This window comes from Paramisgurnus dabryanus, chromosome 24, assembly GCF_030506205.2.
Source record: "Paramisgurnus dabryanus chromosome 24, PD_genome_1.1, whole genome shotgun sequence".
Classification (NCBI taxonomy): domain Eukaryota; kingdom Metazoa; phylum Chordata; class Actinopteri; order Cypriniformes; family Cobitidae; genus Paramisgurnus; species Paramisgurnus dabryanus.
In genome coordinates, this window is record NC_133360.1 from 5035722 (window position 1) to 5061843 (window position 26122).

General features: G+C 37.6%; 2 protein-coding genes across 2 annotated transcripts in view; both read left to right on the top strand.

The window, feature by feature from the left end:
• podxl2 (podocalyxin-like 2) overlaps window positions 1-26122 on the top strand; it is a 92990-nt gene that overhangs the window by 62433 nt on the left and 4435 nt on the right. The window lies entirely within an intron of this gene.
• On the top strand, window positions 656-12971 carry LOC135748215 (uncharacterized). Its single transcript, XM_073813620.1, has 4 exons — window positions 656-817; window positions 1277-1600; window positions 1879-2196; window positions 12242-12971. The coding sequence occupies exons 1-4, from the start codon at window positions 769-771 to the stop codon at window positions 12388-12390; spliced, it is 840 nt and encodes a 279-aa protein (XP_073669721.1). The 5' UTR covers window positions 656-768; the 3' UTR covers window positions 12391-12971.

Consider the following 26122-nt stretch of genomic DNA (forward strand, 5'->3'; position numbering starts at 1 on the left):
GAATTAATAAAACAGCTTCAAATATTTTATGAGTTTAGTTTGGTAAATATACATTCGATATAAATATACATATATGTATAAAAACAAAAGAATCGTGATATTTCCATTCAGATCATGAATCTCAAACTTTTAAGTTCGTTTGACTTTCACACAAATCTTAATAGAGAAAAACCTACAAATATAAACAAATGAAGCTTCTTATATGAACTTTAAATCCATAAACATTTAACAGAGTACTAAAAGAAATAATATCTGATGAATATTTAGATCATGTGAGATCAAAGACATGAATTCATGATAATATCTCAAATAAATAAAAGCTCAATAAAACATCATAACTCTGTACTAACATCTGTAATAAAACATTAAAACATATTAATAACTTACCAACCAAAGAAGTGAAGCAGAAAGAGAGAAAAACCAACATGAGAAACATTTTCTTCAACAGTTCAAATGTCTGAAATAAAAACACAATACCGATCTGACAGTGTTGTGATGTAAAGTCAGGTATAGAAAACTCTGTTAATATTGTTTATGATGGTAAAATGATGTGTCGCTGACTCTCATCAGATGAATTCAAGCTCTCTTAAACCCCTCCCTTAAAAAAAATCTGTCCTCAAAACTCAAGACAAGTTTATTTATGTATCATATTATATACATGCTAATTCACAGCGCTTCATATAAGGAGAAAGAAAAACACAAAACAACTTGAATTTACATCACAACACTGTTAGATTGTTGTTGTGTTGTTATTTCAGACATCTGAAAATGATTTTCATGTTTGTTTTTCTCTCTTTCTGCTTCACTTCTCTGGTTGGTAAGTTATAAATGTGTTTTTAATGATTTATTACAGCTAGTTAGTATAGGGTTATGATGTTTTATTTTCCTTTAATTCTCATATTAAATCTGAGATATGATGATGAAATCCAGATCAGATTTATGGCTTTGATCTCTCATAATCTAAATATTCATCAGATATTATTTATGTTCATACTCAGAATGTATAATATTTAACAAATGTATGTTTCTATCTAATATATATTTTAAATATTTGAAGCTGTTTTATTCATTCAGAGGTCTTTTTTCATGTTGTTCTTTAAAGATTTTTTTTGTCATTTTTATATTTAAAGAAACATATTCTTCATAAAGGTCATATTTCCAAATATCTTTCCGAGTTTGTCTTTGTGCTTCTGTAAAAAATATTAAAGATCAAATAAACTTTATTAAAAATCTTTGATGAACTTTGGTGTGACAGTGAATGTGTTTGTGTGTTCAGGTGTGTTTAGTGATGAAGTGAAGTCGGTGATGGAGGGAGATTCTTTTACTTTAAACGCTGATACTGAAATAAAGAGTCAAGATGTGATCAGCTGGAGTTTTGGATCTAACGGGACTCTCATCGCTAAAATTAATAAAGCAGCTAAAACGACAAAAACTTATACTGATGATTTTGATGGCAGATTCAGAGACAGACTGCAGTTAAATGATCAGACTGGAGATCTCATCATCACAAACATCACAACACAACACACTGGACTTTATCAACTGATCATCAGCGGCAGATCGAATGCCTTAACAAAACAATTCAATGTTATTGTTTATGGTGAGTAAAGATATTATATTTATATGTTGATGATATTTATGCATTTGGCAGACGCTTTTATCCAAAGCAACTTACAGTGCATTTCAAACTATACTTTTTATTAGTACTTGTGTTCCCTGGGTTCAAACCCATAACCTTTTGCACTGCCAACGCAATGCTCGACCACTGAGCTATACAGGAACACATATTAAGTCAAGTTTTTACTGTCTTATATTACAATTTGGCATTTTAATGATCATAATTACTCTCAATAGTTGTTTTATAGTAATAATATATGCTTTTGATTTTTATTTTTGTTCTCTTGTGTTTTCCAGCTCATCTACCCGTTCCTGACATCAAGAGAGACTGTACAAAAAACTCAGTCTCAAAATGTGTGTTGTTGTGTTCAGTGTTGAATGTGAGAGATGTAAGTCTGTCCTGGTACAAAGGAAACAGTTTATTGTCCAGCATCAGTGTGTCTGATCTCAACATCAGACTCTCTCTACCTCTGGAGGTTGAATATCAGGATAACAACACATACAGATGTGTACTCAACAATACCATCACAAACCAAACTCAACATCTCAACATCAATGATATCTGTCAGTCGTGTTCAGGTACAGTTTTTATTTAGTGAGTTCATTTGTTTCCCACTTACACTACTGTTTAAACATTTTAAAACATCTAAAAGTGTTTTAATCTGGTGATGAATGTTTAAATAAATGAAATTTGTTTTGTTTACAATAAAGGGTTAACATTTTAACTTTTCATTAGAAAACAAAACTTTTATTTTAAAACAATAGTTTTGAAATGGTTGACTTGCATTAAAAATAAAGAAAAATCTGCCAATAATAGACCATAGTAAATAGAAACTCATTCTTTGTTATTGTTTAAAAATCGCCTCAGTGTGACACCTCAAAAAATTACTGAAAAATAACAAAAGTACAGTTTTACAAGATATAGATAGACGAAACAATGTAAAAGAACAAATACACTTTACATTTTTTTGAATGCTTTTGGGTGCACACAGTAATTCCCACAGTTACATTTGTGTTATTCCATAGTTTTGATGAGTTTACAATTTTTATACATGGAAAATATAAATTAAAAATTTATTTGATGTTTCTAAACTTTTGAACAGTAGTGTAGTAATTAATTTATTATGAGCTTTGAGTAATGTAATAATGTTTTATTGTTAAAGAGTTTTAGTTTTTAATGTATTAATAAACCACCATTAAAATAACTCGCAAATAAAAAATATTTTAACTTCAATTTTAAAAAAACGTAAGTGTTTTAAGAAGTTCTGATTTCAATAAGTATGCTATTCCCAGGGTTTCCGCGGGGTCTTAAAAAGTCTGAAATTCAGAATGTTAAATTTAAGGCCTTAAAACATTTAAAAACACCCAGATTTTTATCCTAGGTCTTAAATTTAATTTACCCAAGTCTTAAATTTCTTACCTCCGTTCATTCTCGAAAAGTGTTGTCCGCAGAAAATAAAATAGTAGTTTATAAAGCAGAAGAACTAACTTAATCAATGGCAGGGGCAGAAAGTGTATGGGTGAGTCTCTAAAAAGAAAGCTACTGCACATTGTCATAATCCACGCAAATCGTGCCATAAGATATATTTCAGGTGTTGTGATCTGACTCTATTCTGTGGGTTTGGCGAGAAACAATCCTTAAATTTAGTTTTGTATAAGCAAAAAAAATTTTCGGGCTAATTTAACCAACTAAGTTAGCCCGTGGCTTACCTGAGCATTTGCCAGGTTCTGAAACATAGAGGACCCAGAAGCAGGAAAAAAATCAACGCTGTTTTATTGAAAATCAACTTAAACAGTCGGGCCGTTGAGTCACGAGCCACCAACAGCGTGTCAACAGTTTTATATTTAGACTTTAATATTGCTCACTGCTGCAATGCACTCAAACTTAACGCGCTTTCTCTTCAGCTCTCCACAAACAGCAGCGATTTGGCGGACGGAAACCAAGAAAGTACCGTAATAAACCATAAAACATTATTTCCAAAAAGCGCAATTATCTTCTTTTACGAACAATTCAACAACTTTTTTATAGCGCAAATGCTTTAGGAGTTATGATTAAATGAATAGCGGTAAAATCAGAGCCCTACATCTGAAAGCTGTAGCCTCCGGAGGTCACATAGGCAAGCTGCTGCATACGTCATCAAGCCTAGTTTATTTAAGTTAATTGAGCATTACATTCGCAAGTCATAAGCATATTACAACAATTTACCAAGAATAATATGAATAAAAAATCTATATTTTAAAGTTAATTTAAAAGTTAATATTCTGAAATAAGACATATGTATGCATATGTATACGTTTGCAGCCCAGAAATGCGACCCCTTCGGAGGCTACACAGAGAAACGGTCTTAGTGGATAACGTTAGCAACACATAACAAACCATGAACAGCTTTTTAATGGTAAATTTTGTTTTCTTAATGCAGATTCATCCGTTATTGTGTAATTAGAGAGGCTATTAAATGTGATGGTGGTATATAGTGCATATATTTATGCATAAAATGTATGGGTGGAGTATTTTTGGCTCTGTGATTCTGTATTCAATTACATGCAATAAATTAATTTATTAACTTGTATTAATAAAATGCATATATTAATGCTTTTAGGGATTAATAATAATAGAAAGTGATCTTTTGTTCTTTGTATATTTTATGGCATAATAGCACTTTTGGGAATACTTCGACTCGGCACAGTAACACCCTCCCTCTCCCATTATGAGAGTGAGAAGGGGAGCGGACTTTTCAGGCGAGTCAAAGTACTCCCAAAAGTGCTATTCCGCCATAAAATATAGTTCCTCTTTTAATTCTGCTTAGAAAAGTGCTACGTTTTGTACCACCAAACTTGCTCGTATAACTACTCGTCTTAAATAGGAAAAACTTTGATGTGTTTGGTCACTTCTAACTTTATCTCTGTTTGGTACCATTTGAATGAATGGGGCTAAGCTAAATGGTATTGAAGTGTCGCAGCGCGCCCCAGCACTTACGTGCATGCACTAAGATGATACAGGGATGTATCAACTCTTCTTAGTTAAGGTAATAACATAGTTTAATATGGAAAATGGATAGACTACCGTAAAACTTCAAATAATAGCCCGGGCTTTTATTTTCCCAAACCTATCATCACACCAGGCGTCTAAAAGAGACAGGCTTTTAATTTAATTGTTCCAGCATGACAGCAGGAGGTTACCACATATTACGTTTTATTTTTCATTTGAATGTGTTTAACAAATTAGTTTGTGTAATAACAACAGTCTTAAATTATTGGCAGTATAAATAAAGCAAACAATGATATGTTTTTTATTGGTTGTTGCGTGAAATCTTACCCAGATACAACACTGCTATTTTCTGATTGGCTATTGTGTAGCCTCTTTCTTTTTTTTGTATTGGCTCGCTCGACTAGAACTCTAGGGAAGACGGGCTTGATAGAGAGAGAGAGCAGTGCGGCCAGATACATTTTAGGCGCTGCAGCATATTAAATATGATAAATAGTGTTTCCGCGTGAGAAATACAATGTGTGGCGGGAGTGCATGCATGACAAAAGACTGAAAGCCCGGCTATTATCAGCGGCCCCAAAACACTACCGGCCCACCGGGAAAAGTCCTGACTCTCCCGATTGCCACTTCGCTACTGTCATCATCACCTCAATCCTGGCGACGAAGCTTGTTGTGTTGTCATAGTGATGAGTAAAGGAACGACTGCGTCTGTCACGTGACATCTACCGGTAAGCAAAAAAAACTTTAGCGTGTTCAATCTGCACCATATAACTGTCTTAAACAGACTATCTGACGGGTTTTAGAAGATTAAATACAACCCGAAACTAAAAAACAGACCAGGCCTTTATTTGAGACAGGCGTTTATTTACCCAAACCTGTCGTCACACCAGGCGTCTAAAAGAGACAGGCGTCTATTTGGGACTCGGCTATTATTTGAAGTTTTACGGTATTCCTTTAAATACATCAACACCGCAGACATGTTGCTTCAGACAAGCACGTGCAGGTCGCGGTTTCTGTTTGTGTCATCACAACATTTCGGCCGTATTGTTTCGATGATAAAAGTCTTTCGGCCGAATGCTATTTTGGGCCATTTTCGGCCAAAAATTTTGGTGGCCGAAAATTCGCGCATCCCATTATGGAGTGGCTTCCTATACAGGGATTACTGTAGTTTAAACCAGGACTAGGCCTTAGTTTAATTATGAAATATAACTAGTTTTAACAAACATGCCTTACTAAAAACATTACTTGTGTGCATTTTGATGTATTTTAAGATATGTCAGTTGTTAGTTGCAAGTTGTTTTCAGTTTGGACAGCTCTTAAAATATCTAATCCCTGTCTGGGAAACAGCCCCTGTACATTTACATACTACACAGTGTGATCTAACTCAGTGTATTTCAGTGACTCACTAGAAACTAACTGAAGTCTTTATGAATCACGTGACTGCCAAGCTTTTTGGGCTTCCATTGTCAGAAGTCTCTTCCTAAAGGGCTATGGGTAGAAAAATCCGCCAACACTTGCGGTCTAATAGGGTTAAGCATAATGTATTTCCATGTATTTTAATTATCTGTTTTTAAACTGTTTATTTTATATTTTATGAGTGGGACTCACGGCAATGAGTGGGCGGGGCAACTGATATAAACTGATTTTCTGAGATTAGCAGTATTAAAGAAATAATTAAACTGAATATAATATTTAATTTAAACAAAGGTCAAATAAAACTGTTATAGTTGAAATAATAGTGTGTTTGAAGATAATGGAAAGTCCTCAGGGCATGGTACCGCAGAACAGATCAAAGTCCACCTGCCTCCTGTAGCTTTCCCGAGCAAATTCAGTTGATGGTGAGTCTAGCCCTGACAGCATCGCGGGGAAAATCATCAAACATATTTACAGAGTGTGCGTAATGGCGCACTCACGTTTACTTTATTATACAGAACCTGTGCCCGGTTACATGAAACTCCTTAAGTGAGGGTTTCCCTGAGGGAGGGATTTATTTAAGAGCGTTGCAACAAAGGTCTTAACTGTCACCCTTACCTAAGTGTTTATACTAAGTATTTTACAGTAGTCTCTGCCAAAACACGGCAGCGGAGACGCGGTTGCTATAGTTTCAAAATCTCACAGCGTAAACAAATCAACGCACGCAGCTCAACAGTACGGCGGATTTGTGTACAATGAAACATCGCAAATAACAGACTGTAAAGTGCTGCATGTATAAAACCTCAAAGTAATTCAAACTGGAAGCACTTTAGATTGACGGACGATCAAACCGCTATTCTCCTAATAAATGCTTAAAATTTTCTCTAAGGGATTATTTCGATCATTAGAAATGCGCTTTGGTACTTAAATAACCATAATATCAGCCATCGCGTGTGACGTTAAGGGACTTTTCCTTAAGTTTTTAAGGGAAAATGGGACTTAAGGACTTTGTAGCAACGCATAGCAGAACTTAAGGTAATACTTTAGCATTTAAGGGTAAATACTTATTGACAGCCTTATGGTTCACTTAAGGGTTTTTCTTGCAACCCATCTTTTATTAGGGCACCCTTAGCCTTATATTTAAGGGATTTCTTAGCTTAAGGACTTTCATGCAACCGGGCACTGAGCCCCAGACCACCCTCCCCCGGCTGACCTGGCCGCATGGAGCACATGCACGCGCACACATCAAAAAGCAAAACATCTCCGCATTGGATAAGAGCTTCTTATAAATATTAATGAGACACTGACGGTTATGAGGTTCTACATTAATTTGCCACGTCATAGCCCGTGACATACACAATATGGAGTTTAAACCCGGAAGACAAAAATATCACAAAAAAGCTAAAAATTAACTAATCTTCTCCTTATGTTAAAATTAACAGATACTAACATTGTCTTCTATGATGTGTAACACAACTAACTTCGTTAACATCTAAAAAAGGTGTTGGTTAGTGTTTCATGATGCTTTAATTAGGGAAACAGGCTTGTTCAGCTTCAGTGGCACTGTGCAGACTGATTGATTTGTGACTTGAAGACACTGTATGCTTACAAACTGCTCTCACAGTTCTAAGCAGTTAAGCTGTAGTTGTTTTGTGTGGCACCGCATAAAGTTGAGCAAGCCTTTTATTGAAGAGGCATATTAGTTGAATTCAGCATGTTTTAGAGTCAACAAAAGCATTCTGGGATGGGTGACATGATGACTAGAATTGGGAAACATTGGGCTACTTTAAAGGGGCCATGGCATGAAAATGTGACTTTTTCCATGTTTAAGTGCTATGATTGGGTCTCCAGTGATTCTATCAACCTAGAAAATGTGAAAAAGAACAACCCAGTAACTTAGTTTTGGTAAACCATTCTCTACAAGCACATGAAAAAATAGGTTGTTGAAATTTGGCTCTCCTTATGATGTCATAAGGAGCTCTTATTATAATAATACCGCCACTTAATCTGCACTATCCAACCACAGCACTGCCATTTAGTACAGAGAAAAACACAATTGAGTTTTAATTGCAACAAACATTGTGATCAGTGTTTGAATTTCATCAGCTCATTTGCATTTTAAAGGGCACACCCAAAACGGCACATTTTTGCACACACCTACAAAGTGGCAATTTTAACATGCTATAATAAATTATTTATATGGTATTTTGAGCTAAAACTTCACATATGTGCTCTGGGGACAACAAAGATTTATTTGACATCTTAAAAAAGTATTGTGCCATGGGCCCTTTAAAGTCTCTGAGCAGCTGCAACAGACACCTAATCACCTCTACACTTTAAAAACAAGTGTTTATTTTTATAATTTTTGTGGCAATTGTGCACATTATGTGCCATTTTGTGTTCAATCTTTGTATAAATAAATAGAGGGGACAACAAAAGTTGTGTTAAAAGTAACAAAAAAATGTGTTTTACCAATAATAAAACAAGAGTCTATTTATGGACAACACATATAGGTTTGGGGACTTTTGGTCACATATAGGTTTGGGTTAACATTCAAATTCATCAAATTGGCACACACATCAGAGTCGTATACATTTAGGCCCGGGTAAAGGCTGCCACCTGGGCATGTCAGTGGGGCTCTGTAGTGCCCCCTGTAATTAAAAAAATATTTTTTCCTAGTTTATTTATCGATTTGAGAGTTGTTTACATAGACAGACGGTACAAGTATACATAATGTAACAAGGTAAACCATAACACTTTAATACAGAACAAGCATCAAGCTATATATTTATAAAATGTATTTAAATTTTATACCCCCCCCCCCCCCCCCCCAAAAAAAAAAAAAACTAAAACAATTTTTTGTGAATTTTTTTATTTTATTCATTCATTTAGCTGGCGCTTTTATCCAAAGCGACTTACAATTGCTATATATGTCAGAGGTCGCACGTCTCTGGAGCAACAAGGGGTTAAGTGTCTTGCTCAGAGACACAATGGTGTGTTACAGTGGATTCAAACCCGGGTCTCTCACACCAAAGGCGAGTGTCTTATCCACTATGCCATCACCACCCATATATGGTGGAAATATGTTGCTTTTTAATTATTAAGCTGTCCATTAAGTTTAAAGTTTAATCTCTGAATCATAAACAGAGTCTTACTCCTTACCAGGACTTTTGCCCAGGCATTTTGGCCCAGACTGGCCCACTACATACAGTAGGATTACAAATAACAGCCATCTTTGTGCAACCTTGACCAACTTAAAGCCATATAATGATTAAGTAGAGAAGTATAAGAGGTGACACGTGACATTAGAATATTATAATAAAAGCACTGTAAAAGGCTTTGCAGGTTTTAAAAATCAGCAAATTGTCTTAACCAATATGCACAATGCATAAACTGACTACCTTATGATAACACCGAGACCTTATACTGTAAATGTTACAATGTAGCAGAGCCACGAGTGCAATTACAGTGTGTGCCGAATTATTAGGTACGTCAATATTTTCATCACTTTTTTTTTTAAACACTTTTTACCAATTCCAAACCACAGCAATCTTAATAACTACCATTAATTTGTGTATATATCTTTTTCTTTCATCCTATTTTTTGTGACCCTGCTGCTCCGATCAGGATTTCTTGTCTAATGGTCACATCTCAATTTTGCAATTCCTATAGCATGGCTTTCTTATGCACATTAAATAATGAATATAACCTGTAAAAGAAAATGTGCCTACACGGAAAAATGATTAATTCAATTTACTGCAATCAATTTATTTAATCTACATTTAAACAAAAAAAGCATAACAAAATAAAAAAAACTTTTGTTTAAATGTAGATTAAATAAATTGATTGCAACCACTTACCTTAAAAATTTTTGTAAATTTAATGAATCTTTTATTCAGTGTAATTATTCAGCACACCTGAATATAAGGTGTTTATGTATTATTACTGTAACCTTGAATTGGTTACAATAAATTGGTTAAATAATAAAATAAATTGGTTAAATAATTCATATTTTTATTTCATTGTTGTTGTTTTATGATTTTATAAAACAAAAGGGTAAAAGAACACTTATGTTTAACTCTTGTCCCACCATTGACGAGTTATCTCATCAATTAAGAGAAAACACTTCCCTGCCAATGACAAGTATTTCTGGCAATACCACTTTTATCTCTTCCGCAATGTATACAACCCGGAAGTAACGCCTCACGTAAAAGAGTAAGAACAAGGCAGGATGGATCCATGTTCTTATTCTGTTTACGCCTAATTTTGATTCTACCATCTAAATGTCTTTTCCAGTCTTTAACAGTCCAATTTTGGTGAGCTTGTGCAAATTGTAGCCTCTTTTTGCCTATTTGTAGTGGAGATGAGTGGTACCCAGTGGGGTCTTCTGCTGTTGTAGCCCATCCGCCTCAAGGTTGTGCGTGTTGTGGCTTCACAAATGCTTTGCTGCATACCTCGGTTGTAACAAGTGGTTATTTCAGTCAAAGTTGCTCTTCTATCAGCTTGAATCAGTCGGCTCATTCTCCTCTGACCTCTAGCATCAAAAAGGCATTTTTGCCCACAGGACTGCTGCATACTGGATGTTTTTCCCTTTTCACACCATTCTTTTTAAACCTAGAAATGGTTGGGCGTGAAGATCCCAGTAACTGAGGAGATTATGAAATACTCAGAGCGGCCTGTCTGGCACCAACAACCATGCCACGCTCAAAATTGCTTAAATCACCTTTCCTTCGCATTCTGTCATTCAGTTTAGAGTTCAGGAGATTGTCTTGACCAGGACCACACCCCTGAATCTATTGAAGCAACTGCCATGTGATTGGTTGATTAGATAATTGCATTAATCAGAAATGTGTTCCTAATAATCCTTTAGGTGAGTGTATAAACATAACAATTAACAAAACTAAAGAATCAGAATAACAAATGAGGGACGCAAAATCTAACAAGAGCTACATCATACACCTCTGAGGCATGCACGCGCACACACCAACAAAACCCAACCAAGACCCCCCTCTTGAAGACAGCGGGCGTCGCCTTTTATAGCCAGCTTCCGGAAAAACGTCATAGAGGCGAGTGAATCCCATACATTCAGGTGTATTTAAGGCTCTGAGCATACTTGCATACAATGTTATGAATGTTGTTGTCTGGTAGATGTGAGCAAAACCGTCAACATAGCCACACATGGGTTTGGCAAAAGGACTCTGTAGCGCCCTTTTGAGTAAAGTGATGGAGTTAGTTTTACCTACTGTTGGAGAAAATGTATTTCTTATTACATTTTTGAATATATTATGTTACCATTTATGAATGTATAATCCTTTGCTTAGAATCATATTAATCTTACCAGCTACTCAGAAAACTGCCAAGGTGAAAAAGTACGTAGAATGTTCTTTTGTTATCATACGACCTTTGGTTACTGCATCATCAAGTTACTATCTCGTTGTGGTAGAATGTAGTTTATCCTATTTTTCTAGACTTGGCAAAATGTGTGATGTTGTTACAATTGTGAAAGTCTGTGAGGTTCGACCTTCGGAATGAACCAAGTGAACCATTGATTAAAATCTAAATAAATACAGTCTGCAGAGAAGCTCAGATTGAGAGACAGTCTTAGTGTATCCTAATGAGACATCTCAATCTGGGTTCTCCCTGCAGAATATTATACTACCCCATTTGTGGTTTAAGTGTGTCTTAATTTTGTTAAGGTCCATAAGTATTTTAAACCTGACACCTACAGTCCCAAATTGGTCAGTAACATCATTATGGGGGGGGGGTAACGGTATTTCATGCATTCTGACTTATTAACACAGTTTAAGAGTAGGATTCCTCATGCTAAACATAGGCAAAGTGTCAAAAAAGCAGTTGGACGTATGTCAGAGTATTTCTGTGCTGAATGCACTTTGACACGAACATGGATTTTTCCATGCTTGCTTGCTCGTGACTCGCTTTTCCCGCAGCATGTCCCAAGGGGGTTGTGTTTTCCCGGAAAAATTTAATAGAGCTAATCTGTCTTTTATTAATCTGATAAAACTAAAGACTCATTGGATAAATGAAGATGTTACATGTGCCCACCGTGTATCATTTTCTGTGGCTTGTCATCGAAGGGTGGGTTCGCTGCTTGCAGCTATATTGTTATAGTTTTCATGTGAAATAGTTTTCATGTGAAATGCTGATATATTGTTCTCTTGATTAAACACACTGATGTGTTTCATGTTGTTAATTTTGTCCCTCTAGATTGTTTTTGCTGTTGTTATGGTCCTGAAGCTGTGATCCGATTGGTCGTCTCTGGTCTGGTGGGTGTAGCTACTGTTGCTGTTTTGGTTCATGACATTTATGGCATCTCCTGCAGAGATGAAAAGAAGAAAAAATCACAGACACCATAACATCATCACCGATAAAATGTACTTTCTAGTTTTTCTGAAGTTTAATACTTTATAATTTTGAAACAAATTTTCCACTATCTTTTAGGTTTTTAACAAATTTTTGTATATATTGACTATACGTCTATGAGTTTAAGGTTTAAAAATTAGGTTGTTCAGTTGAACATGTTCAAGGTGTGTGGCTCTACAAAAATTATTTAAAAAAATTAAACAGCTAATTCCATTGCCCTTAATTTTGTAATAATTTATTTTCATCATAATCATTCAATCCCATAAGGGCGTGGGAATTTGCAGGAAACAGTTGTGACTAGCTAGCTAGTTTCTCCAATGATGCATTGTACAGGAATGCACCACAGGTTAGGTGAGTTGGAGATGTCAAACTGTCCTTCACCAACCTGTGCGTAGATTAGCTTGTGTGTAAATTAATTGGTTGTTCCCATGAATATAGCCATAGATGCTGGAATGGTGTTAAGATACTGGATAAATAAATAAACATTACACTCTTTGACATTTAAAACTGAATTGACCATATGCATGGCTTAATGAACTTACACTGAGATTGGATTAACCCTTTCCCCGCCAGCGTTTTTCAAAAATTGCCTGCCAGCATTTTTTTGTGATTTTTACAGAAGCTTAACAAAATGCTTTCCAGAAAATGTTTTTCTGTAAATATATAAACATACAATATATTAAGTTGAAAAAAGATAAACAAACTGAAAATGTTTCATCCTATCTTTCTTTGTTAATTTTTTATCACCTCTCAAATATGGGCTGGTTTCTTCAAAAATAAAAAAATTTTGGAATTTAAAATAATATGGAATCAGAAAAATATGAATTTATTTTAGAAAATATGACACTTTGATGTAGATTAAATTATTCAACAGTATATCAAATTAATCAACCTTAGAAATATAAGCAACATAAAGAGAATGATATTGTTAAAAACATAACTTACAATACTAAAACTGTGATTTATGTTTGCTAAATACACACTTTCATTTAGTAGTTTTTAATTTTTATTTTAGAATATCCAGCTGTGAATCTTGGGATAGCCTAGGCTGATAAGGATCCATTTGTTGTATCCTTAACAGCGTGGAGAAATAAGGACGCTTTTTGAGGCTTCATTTTAAGCGTCCTTTAGCTTTAATCAACTTAAACAAGTCATTAGTGTTCTTTGCCCAAATAAGTAACAGTATTAATAATCATATCAAATTTATATTAATTTATATCAGGAAGGCAGGTAGAATATGTTTAAAATAGCAGTTTAATTTTATGTGAGATGGGTGCCCTTAGTAAAAACTACTCGTTCAGTTTGGGGATTGTGCCAAAATAGGACAAGCAGTGAAGAAAAACACTATTCTATAAGTAGAAAAATATAAAAGACAATAAATGACTGCTGCAGACTTTGATGTGTGCATAAGAATATATTCAATTTATCTGCTTAGTTTGTAAGGATTTATCTAATAATTCTGTTGCACCAAACTTTAAAGGCAGGGTATCTTATTTTGAAAAATGCTAACGGTAGCCGCCTAGCAATGAAATCACAATCTCACCCTCCACAGTCAAATCGCCATCCAAAGTCACGTCTCTTTCAAAACACATGAACATGCACAGATCAGACGGACACATTTCATGTCTCATTCACCAGTGAGAAAACTTTGCAGTAAAAAGTGAATAACACTTCCAAAATAACCAACATAAACAACTGGTTTACATCAGAATTAGTTAAAGCACACTTTCGGTTGTGTAGACGTAGTAACTATATCCTTATGCTAATCCATAAATGAACAGAAATTTTATAAGCACAATGTTTCATTAAAGTATAATATCTGAATCCATCTCAATAAAAACATATCACGTACCTACCTTACCAAAATAAACAGTGCAACGACCCTTTCAGACCCTTTGCCTCCTGCAGCCGTTCGCATCTCATGGAAAAGCAGTAAAGTTACTGATGTTCATTTGGGTTTTTGTTCTTTGCGGATCCAGCCAGTTTTTGCTGTTGTTGTTATAAAAGATGTCTTTTGTTTTGTGGCTCAATTCAGCAGGAAAGTTTGCCATTCTCTCCCTCTGTTTACAGACAGGAGGAGAGCGCACATGAAGGGGCTGATGACGTATGGTGTCTGCGTGAACAGGCTGTGCAGTGGCATTCAAATTACGCTTACTGATGAGGGACAAAAAAGGCAACGTTCATTCGGTTTCAGATCTATGATTGGTTAAACAATTTTTGGTCCTACACCTTTCACAGATGACATAAATTTCTACAAATACATTTAAACAACTTAACACAATGATTGCTATCAGGATGTGAGGAGACTTTTAACCAGCATAACTAAAAATGTTTCTGGATCGAATCAGATACCCTACCTTTAAACCTTGTTTTAATAAAAGCAGGTTTACATTTAACCCATCATTTTGATCATGGATTTAAGGTATATTTAAAGGAACAGTATGTAAGAAATGTATATCAATTAATCATAAAATGGCCCTGATATGTCACTAGACATTAAAGGGACACTTCACCCATTTGCATTAAGCTTTGTATAGTTAGAACCCCAGTCATGTTTTTGAATGGTCATGCGTCATTCCCTCTGTTTCCCCTGAGACAGGAGAAATACAGATTTCAGTGTTGCACTTCCTTCTTTCAATGATGTAAAAATCATCATTTTGCATCATTGAAAGAAGGAAGTCCTATATCTTTGTAGAGGGGGTGAGACTACAAACATTTCTTTTCTCGGTCAAATAGGCACCAAATTCGAAATTTATGTTACATTTCGACTACAAATATGATCCACTTTTAATAAAGATTAATTTGTCCATGGGTGAAATTCTCCTTTAAGAAATCATTTTCATTTCAAATACTATCATCACTGACAACAGTGGTTTGGCCAGGATATTGTCGTTTAAAAAGTGGAGTTGCAGCCCTCAACTGATGTTAATGTTGTCATTTTGTGTATTGGTCACCAGTTGTGAGATTGCAGTACCAGTTTTAGCCACAAGTTTTGTGATTGCAATACCAGTTTTGGCCCTCAATCCTACATACTGTTCCTTTAAGATATATATTTATATATATTTAAGAACTTTAGTCCTGCTGCACCATGACTTTAAACTCAGATTTAAATCTTGATTATGAATTATTTAAATAGAGGTTTGAATAAAAATGCACATGCAATTAGCAAAACAGTAGAGGTCAAATACAGGCCTCAGCGAGGTGTTTAAGAATTAAAATTAAAGCGCATCGCACTTTCAAAGTGTGAAGCAGTGGTGTAGTCTAGATTCTCACTCTTATGCTCACTCGTCCCAGAGTGAGATCCCATAAGCACCACCACATCTTTTTTTCAACAATGGTGCTTTGCAGGGGCTTCATGCAAACAGCTTAGCTTCAATGAGATGTCTTCTGACTGTCACAGTACTTGCAGATCATTTAAGATCATCTTTGATCTTTCTAGGGGTGATTAAAGGCTGAATTTGTGCCATTCTGACTATTCTTCAATGTGTTTTAACAGAAGTTACTTGTTTTCTTCCATGTGCTTTGAGTTTTTGTTGCCATTTTAAAGCATTTGAGATCATTTAAGCTGAGCATCATAAACTTTGCTGCATTTCTTTATAAGTTATCCCCTCTCAAATAAACGTTTTAATCAAATTGCGTTGTTCCTCTGAGCAATGGTGGAACGGCCCATTTTACTTAGAAATTCAACAGCAGGTATATTTTATAACAATGGGTGAAATATTTGCTTTCTCTATTTCCTTATAAAGGACAAAAAGATGTTTTTTTTCACAGAATGAACTTATTTTCCAATTAAACTTCACACTGCTATTATTTTGATCATGCCATTTTTAATAAACGAGTCTATAAGTCAGGACAAGTAGTGTGGATATCATTACAAATATTGTTTTTCTGTTACACTACTACATCTGTAAGTAAATCATTTCCGATGTTTCCAAATAAATTACTACTACGAATAACAGTGGTTTATCAGGTTACTGATGGCACTGCTATTATTTTGAACATAACTGTATATATCGTTGATAACATGGGTGTGAGTTAATTATCTGGATTTTTAAATTATCTTATTTTTTATGAAAGTGGAGTATTATTTCTACAGTGTTATTGTAAAAGTTTCTATTAGTTTCTATTTCTATTAGACTGGCTCCCTCTGTGACCATTTTCAAGTCAAGATTAAAAACATACTTGTTTGATAAAGCTTTTATAACTGGTTGAAGTACTCTGTTTTTCTTTTACCTTTGTTTTATATTTGATATATTATATTTTATTTTATTAGGGCCCAAGCACCGAGGAGCAGGTGATGAGGCCAGAATGGCCTGCACCGTGAGTGCAAAGCCCTATTGTTTTTGCTCAGTTTCTTCTTCTCCGAAATGAATAGCATTTTTGGGGGCCTAAACATGCTCGAAAACTCTGCATGTATGAAACTTTGCACATGTGTCAGAAGTGATGAAAATTTACATGTGGTATAGGCATCAGAAGTTGCCGTAAAGAAATGATTTCTGTTTTGTGAAAGGTATGAATAAAAGAACCACACAATATTCACACATCACACAAACCAGATGTTGGTACACACACACACACACACACACACACTGTTCACACCTCTCATTTACACACACATACACGATGCTTTCACACAAACCTACACACAGACAGATCACACCACTCACATACACACATCAACCACAAACAGCCCCTAATAGTCAAACAGAAACACATATCTCACGTCCACCAACAGAACAAAACCACATTTCTTTCCACATAAGGTTCAACTCAGAAACTGTCACAAGCATTCAGTGACAAAAATAAAACATTTGACATATGTTGTGTTTTGGTTATATCCACACAGTGTTTCTGATAAGGTTTTACAGTTCTAGCTTTCTTTAAATAATGGTCTATTATTGTTGTCTAATACATGATTCATTGTTGTCCCATTATTGTGCATTTTAGCTGTTAACATGAGATTAATGCTTGTGAATGGATGAGTAACAGAACTTGGAACAAGAAAGAAAACGAATGTCTCTAATGTAATCATTTCATGTAATATAATGCACAAATTAGGAAGAAACTTTAAACAAGTTACTATAGAAAGTGAAGATGATCAAACAGCTGAATCTTGATCTGAGAATCACAGAGAGTTTGTTTATCGTCTCATAACTCCTGCATAGACAACATCATCCTCTACTGCAGATCTCTGTACACATAAACACACAACATACAACACAAACAATTAATAACAGTCATGTCATGGATAATAATGACAGGTTATACACTATATTGCCATTTTTATATGCACATGAACCTGAATGACATCCCTTTCTTAATCCATAGGATTCAATATGAAGTTGGCCCTGCACCCTTTGCAGTTAACACTCTTCAACCTTTCTTGAAAGACTTTCTACAAGGTTTAGGAGTGTGTTGTGTTCATGGGATTTTTTACCATTCTTCTAAAAGCACATTTGTAAGATGATCTATTGGGTTGAGGTCAGGACTCATTCAAGTTCCTCCACACTAATCTCATTCATCCATGTCTATATGGACCTTGCTTTGTGCACTGGTGCACAGTCATGTTGAAACAGGAAGGGGCCATCCCCAAACTGTTTCCACAAAGTTGGGAGCATGAAATTGTCCAAAGTGTCTTTGTATGATGAAGCATTAAGTGTTAATTTTACTGGAAGTGATTGGAACAACTGAATTCAATTATTTGGAGGGGTGTCACAAAACTTTTGGAAATATAGTGTATTTAATAAAAACAATGGTGATGTGTTGAATATTTAATTTTACCCACTGTATATTTACTGGTTGTGTATCATTTTAAGAAATTGTTTGATTTTGAGAACAGATTAAATAATTTTTATTTTGTCAGTAGAGTCAGAGGTTCTGTGAATGTAGTTTTATGTTTAAGGTTTTGAGACACTTTCTTAAAACCTTAAACCAGGGGCGTAGCCATCATTTAAAGAATGAGGGGAATGTTTTGTGTTAACCCTTGTGTAATTGATAGGTTTTGTTTTTAATCATACTTTTTTGCTTATGTGTTAAATATTTTTATATATATATTTTACTAATTACATTTTTTATGATTGGTCCATAATGCAATAAAACCTGTCTTCTACCCTCATTCACCTGACTACATCACCCCTCATCCTTTGCACCCTGTCATCCATCATGTTTGATTACAGTCTTCACCTGTCTGTTCACCCGGGTGGTGGCCGTTTCTCAATGTCAAGGAAGGATCCTCGGAAGCCAGAATTTCAAGGATGCTATGGCATCGTCGTCCGTTGAAGGACTGTTCCAATCTCGAGGATCCTCAGAATTTCAGCAAGGACTGAGTCCTTCATTCGAGAAATATCCATATCCATATACAGGAAAGATGCATATGTGTATCCTATGCGCGCAGCATCGAAAGCAACCCTTTCATTGACGCAATCACGTGCACTTGCTAGCCTGTTCCATTTAACGTGTTCTACGAAATCTTAAGAGGAGCCTCGCCTAGCCTCTGAAGGAAGTTACTTTTAAGGACTAGTCCTGCCAAAGAAGTATCCTTGACATTGAGAAACGGCGGATTTCTCAATATGCCTACTTGATTTCTTGTGGACTTGTAAAATGTCATCAGTCACGGCCCAAGTACTATTCCAAATCCAATGCTGAGTCCCAATTTGCATACTATTCGTCCTAAATAGTATGGGAAACTAGAATTAGTACGTCCCAAATAGTAGTATGTTGAAATGAGTATCCCAAAGATACCCGGATGGTCTACTATTTCCGGTTAGAATTCGTGCAGAAGTGCAGAGCAATGCACACTCTGGCCCTGTCCCAAATGGCACACTCCGGACTTGTGATCCTCCTCAGAGTCCACACTTTGATGACATCACGTAGTCCAGACTTTAGGGACCCTTGATGCGAGTCCACGTGGGTGCACCGGAGTTGTGTTTTGGGACAGACTTGAGCAGCACACCGGAAATAGGTAGAGAAGTTGCCCGTCAGTGTGAACTCCTCCCTTCCGTCGCCTGATTGGTCTGATTGCCCTTTCGAAAGGATTTCTGGGTTGGCAAAGTGCGCGAAGCCTGCTGCAGTGCGGGCTTCGCTGAAGACCGCATCAAGGGGGCAAAGGAGGCGCTGATGAGCACACTTCAAAGCGTAAAAATGACAGATGGGACACCCTACGGACTCGTAGACTAAGCGAGAACGCGCAATTTAAGGCCACAAGACCGAAAGTCCACATGAAGTGCGCCATTTGGGACAGGGCCTTAAATGGCTAATATTGCCCACAACCCATTGCGTGCGGGAGGGAGGAGCTTAACCACACTGACTTATTTGTAGTAATACTGTGGCTGTACAAATGTTAACTTTATTAGTCCAACCAAAGAAACATAGTTACTACACTTTTACTATAGTAAAAGCATGGTTCATTTTCATCTGGGTATTTTTGTGTTATATACATAAGTATAAAATACGTTAACCAATAGTTTATACTATAAACTTTAAATATTTCGACTTTAAAATAAGTAGCTTTCATTACACACATTGCACATGAACGTCAGAACCACCCGCCTCACAAACGACCTGCGTTTATGACGTCCTGCTTCATTCCTCAACTTGGTAGAACACATTGTAAAATGTATTGTGAAAAACAATGAGAAAAAAAGATGAGAATAGTAAATTAAATTATATTGGACATAATTTATAAAAATGAATTAAATATTGTTAACAGTTGTGGTGTGCGTAACTAGGCAACCACGTTTTCGTTCACGTTGCATGACGCAGTATGTCCGAGAACGTGCATACTCTTTTGCTACACACTCAAAAGTATGTACGTTTTCCTCAGAAAAAAGAACATGCTTTTTTCGTAGTATAGACCTTTTGCAAGTCGACATCACAGTTACGTCACGCTCGCATGTGGTGGCAGAAAAACAGTGGAAATGAATGAGACACGAGTGAAACGAACAATATAACTCACTAGAAAATGTTTTGTTGTGCTGTCAGAATAAAATAGATTACCTTCATTTTTATAGTATACCGTCGCCGAAGACACCATTTGAAAATAATTAGAGAAGATATCCGGTGTTCTGTCAAAGTCTGATCCCTCTTTCTTATAGCATTTTCATCACGTTACGTTTATAATTTATTTAGAAAGATTAAAGATTTGAATGAGTTCATAATATCAATATCAGCCTCATCTCGGCAAGTCCTTCTGAAATTTGCCACTGTCTCAGTGCAGCTGCTCTGCCCTCCGGTGTCTGATGGTCAAACATAAAATATTTCTTTTATATATAAATGGCATTTTTTTGTCTCATCAATGTATTTCTCTTTATTATTCATACGAAGTCTGTTATTTGTTATTAACCTTTTAAAGGTAGGTAGGGTAACAGATTTGATCCTGAAACATTTTTTGTTATGCTGGTTAAAAGTCTCCTTACATCCTGATAGCAATCACTGTGTTAAGTTGTTTAAATGTATTTGTAGAAATTTATGTTCTCTGTGAAAGGCGTAGGACCAAAAAATGTTCAACAAATCATAGATTTCGGTCCGAACGGACGTTTCCATTTTTGTCCCTCATACGTAAGCATAATTTGAATGCCCACCGCGCAGCGAGTCCACGCAGACACCATACGTCATCGGCGCGTTCACGTGCGCTCACCTCCTGCCTGTAAACAGTGAGAACAGCAAACTTTTCTGCTAAATTGACAACCTACACAGGAGGCACAAAACTAAAGGCATCTTTTATAACAACAACAGCAAAAACTGCCTGGATCAGCAAGAGCAAAAACCCAAATGAACATCAGTAACTTTACTGCTTTACCACGAGATGAAACAGCTGCAGGAGCTGCAAAGGGTCTGAAAGAGTCGTTGCACTGTTTATTTTGGTAAGGTAGGTACGCGATATGTTTGTATTGAGATGGATTCAGATATTCTACTTTGATGAAACATTGTGTTGCTTATGAAATTTGTGTTCGTTTACGGATTAGCGTAACGATATAGTTACTACGTCTACACAACCGAACGTGTGCTTAAACTAATTCTGATGTAAACCAGTTGTTTGGTTATTTTGGCAGTGTTATTCGACTTTGTACTGCAAAGTTTTCTCACTGCTGAATGAGACATGAGATGTGACCGTCTGATCTGTGCGTGTTCATGTGTTTTGGAAGAGGCGTGACTTTGGATGGCGGTTTGACTTGAGGGTGGGATCGGGATTTCATTGCTAGGCGGCTACCGTTAGCATTTTTCAAAATGTGTTACCCTACCTTTAACTGATTCTAAAATTAAGTTTTTGCATATAATTTTAACATTAGTAAATTACTGCGCTTTACTTTAACTGGATGTTTTTCATATGTTTATTTCATGTTGTAGCTACAAACGTTTTAAAGTATTAAAATAAATGGTTGTGTTTTATATCATACTTCATTTTGTAATAAATACATATGTTATTTTGTGGAATGAATGAGACGCATTTTAGATACATAGTACATGGATACCGTCTTACAGCAAGATAACACTTTACTGTTTTTAGCAATAGCAAGCAGTACACACACTGCGCATGTACATAACACATGCAAGAACACATAAGTTCCTTAAGGGTGGGGGGGGTAACACCAGCATAATGAAATGCATAACACATTCCTCCCCTTTTACTTTGAACAACAACAATACAATTTTTTATTATTATTATTTAACATTTCTATTCTACTTAAGAAAGAGGGTACACTACCTCATTTCTCAGGCTACACCCTGGGGGTTATTCTGCCCCAAAGACGTGGGATAGCCACTAAACTATAGATCTAACCTCTGCTGTGCTTTCCGCATTCTTGTGGTATAACACGGAGACACAGGAACCCGTGGTGCTTTCACTGGAGTCTCTATAACAGTTTCTGGGACAGGAGATGTGTCTTTAAGAGGGATGATTCCAGTATCCATTACCACTGGTTTGCTGGTAAGTTGTGTAGGAGATATTTCAAGTAGTACTTCCTGGCCAGAATTTAAGGATGTTGTTGGTTGGTGAATCTGGGTTTTACACGAATCATCACTAGAGACTGCTGCAGACAACATCTGAACGACATGTCTCTAACAGGTCACATTGTCTTTCGTTTCGACTGTATATGAAACAGCTCCATTGCGTCATCACTGTGGCAGTGACCAATTTGGCTCCCTTTCCATAGTTATGAACAAGAACATTGTCACCTTTGTTAAAAGACCTACATTTTGCCTTGCACCTCCTTTCCACCTGCTTTTGCTGTTGTAACAGAACAGTCTGTTTAGTTTTCACAGTCGGCTCCAGAGTTCTCTTTCAGCAATGCCGTAGCTGGAGAGACGTTGGTGATTATTAAGTTGGTGGTATTAAGAAACACTGGAACTCTTCAGACACCAGTTGGGGTTACAATCTGCTGTGGCAATCCAAAACAATTGAAAACAGATCTGAGCTCTTCGATAGTTTTTCTGAAGTGGTGTTTTTAATGATGGCAACTTCAGGCCATTTACTGTTAGCATCGACCATCACAAGGAACATGTGATTCTCCAGTGGACCTGCAAAGTCAATATGCACTCTTTGCCATGGCTACTCTGGAAACTCCCATGGATGTAGTAGGGCTGTCTGAGGCATTTTTCCCAGATTATGTCAGTCTGGACAAATTTTGGCTTCCTTTTCAATCTCAGCATCTTACCCAGGCCACCAGAAGTTGCTGCGTGCAATTTCTTTCATTCTCACTACTCCCGAGTGGCTGGTATGCAGTTTCTTAAGCAAGGGTTTTCTCAGTGGTGGGGGTATAATGATGCGATAACCCCACAGTAAGCAGCCAGATTGTACTGTCGGCTCATTTTGACATTTTGAAGTCCAGTCCATAACTCCAGACAAGACTGGGTCATTTCTTGTGAAACGTTTCACTTGTGCAGCCGTGACCGGTGTATTATGCACCACTTTGAAGTAAAATACTTCAGCTTGTGAACATTCTGGAGGTGTATCTGGCAAGGGAAATCTGGACAAACCATCCGCTTTGCAGTGCTGCTTGGATGTCCTATACCTGATGTTATAATGGTGAGCTGACCGCAGAAGAGCCCAACAAGAGCGAATTGCGGCCAATAAGGGGATGCCAGATTTCGGACCAAAAATTTAAGCAAGTAGTCAGTGGTCTGTGAGAAAGGTAAATTTGCACCCAAAAAGGTACTGAAATTTCTTGATGCCAAATACAATGGCCAAGGCTTCTCGTTCGATTTGGGAGGAATTACTCTCAGAGTTGTTTAGGGTCCTTGACTAAATGCAATTGGTCTCTCATCACCGGATGGCATCACTTGGAAAAGTACTGAGCCGATGTCACAGGAGTGACGATCTTTTAGGCGGAACCAAAAATCGGGAAAGTTTGGTTCCGCCCGGATGTTTCCGCCCGGACTGGTAAGAGGAAACACCGGACATCCGGTAGCGCCGCGAACGCTGTAATCAGCCGAATTACATACAGCTGAGTGTCATTAAGAGGAGCGCTGGGTGATTGGACGATGGCAACACTCAGGAGAGTATTTGAGGGCAGTTTAAACCACAGTTAGTGTGCTTATTATTCCTGTTGGTGGTGTGTATCGTAGCGCCGAGCTGGGCTCACCGGGTACGCTGTTTTGGATGATTGTAACTGCTCTCTCTCTCGTTGGATTATAGCCTTCCATTGATGAAGATACCGAAGACCTTATAGGTAGAAGAATTAAACGAATACTGACCTTGGATGAAAGAAACGAAGGAAGGAAAGACGCATCACTGTGAGTATACGATTGTGGAAAAGTGGTGTTGGTGGCTGAAAACCACTTTGTTTATGCATCTAGAGTCCTAACAGTGTGAGATAAATCTTGGAGAGCGTGGGACGAAGAGAGTACAGCAGCTGTGAGTAACGGAGTCTTTTTATGGATGTGTTGTACATATATTTGATCTGTGTATCTCTTGAGTGTTTCCGAAAGAGAGTGGGTGGCCCTACCCCTGAACCAGCGCGGTGGGTGAGCCAAAGGGTCTTCGTGCTGAAACAGCTCCAGTGACAAAAACAAACCTTAGGCCAAGTTAACATCTCCATATTCTTCGTCCAGAGTGAGGTGAAGGAAGACGGGCGTCTATTGTGTGCACTAGCGTGGTGGGTGAGTCTTGGATGTAGAAATTTTCACTTGAAGTGGTGCTGTGTAATGCTGTGTATTGCAGTGAGATTGCTGTGTCTTGTCTGACGTACCCCCGCCTCCAGTCACTCGTTCTTGAGACGACGAAGAGGAAGAACGGTTCTAGAGTAAAAGCCTGTACCTGAATATGCTGTGAGTGTGTTTCAGTTTGAAAATCTCAGAGTGGCGTCTCGAAGTATTTTCCCAGCCAAACGCTCGGCGGACCTGAGTTTAGGAGTGGCGGTGAAGAACTGTGCTATTGACGGTGTGTGAGTATTATCTATAATATTGCTACTTTACCTGTATCTTTTTATCATCACAGAGTTGGAGGCGAAGGAGATCCGCCGGCCCGAGGTCTCGACGAAAGGGCGCCCCGGTCCAGTTTTCGATTGACCAACGGGTCTCGAGGAAAGGGCAGCGCTCGACCCGGTGTGCCGGCGTGACGCCCTCGCCCCTCTGTAGACCAACGAGCCCGCCGTGAGGGTTTTGGCCCCCGGCGTCACATAGGAAAACACTGTCTAGCTGACGCATCGCGCAGCCAGTTACCGTAAGTCCGCCACCCTGTTAAAGTAATACATGACCTGTTAAAACTGCCAAATCAACAGGGACGAGGAGTGTGTTGTGAGAGCTGTGCAGAGAGCCAGCGAGAGCACTGAGATACTGAACTGTGCAGAGAGCCATACCTACCCAAAGCTGTAGTCAGCGCAGAGGTGAGAGAACCATTGGAAAATCGATTCATTGTGCCTTGTGTCCCAGCAGTCATCTGTGGAGAGAGAGAGAAAGAGCCAGCGTGAGCACAGAGATACTGAACTGTGCAGAGAGCCATACCTACCCAAAGCTGTAGTCAGCGCAGAGGTGAGAGAACCATTGGAAAATCGATTCATTGTGCCTTGTGTCCCAGCAGTCGTCTGTGGAGAGAGAGAGAAAGAGCCAGCGTGAGCACAGAGATACTGAACTGTGCAGAGAGCCATACCTACCCAAAGCTGTAGTCAGCGCAGAGGTGAGAGAACCATTGGAAAATCGATTCATTGTGCCTTGTGTCCCAGCAGTCATCTGTGGAGAGAGAGAGAGAGAGCCAGCGTGAGCACTGAGATACTGAACTGTGCAGAGAGCCCTACCTACCCAAAGCTGTAGTCAGCGTAGAGGTGAGAGAAACATTGGAAAATCGATTCATTGTGCCTTGTGTCCCAGCAGTCATCTGTGGAGAGAGAGAGAAGGAGCCAGCGTGAGCACAGAGATACTGAACTGTGCAGAGAGCCATACCTACCCAAAGCTGTAGTCAGCGCAGAGTCATCTGTGGAGAGAGAGAGAAAGAGCCAGCGTGAGCACTGAGATACTGAACTGTGAAGAGAGCCATACCTACCCAAAGCTGTAGTCAGCGCAGAGGTGAGAGAACCATTGGAAAATCGATTCATTGTGCCTCGTGTCCCGGCGGTAGCCTGTGGAGAAAGAGAGAACAGGGAAGGAGAGTGAGTCGACAAGCAAGGAGCTGTGTGAGATAGGCGGTGGACCGCCCTGAGCTAGCTACAGGTACACGGATGAGAGAAAGTTTATACCAACGCTGATTTGAGTTATTCTGCCTCCAGGAAGGAAGAGGAGCGCGCCACGGGCAGA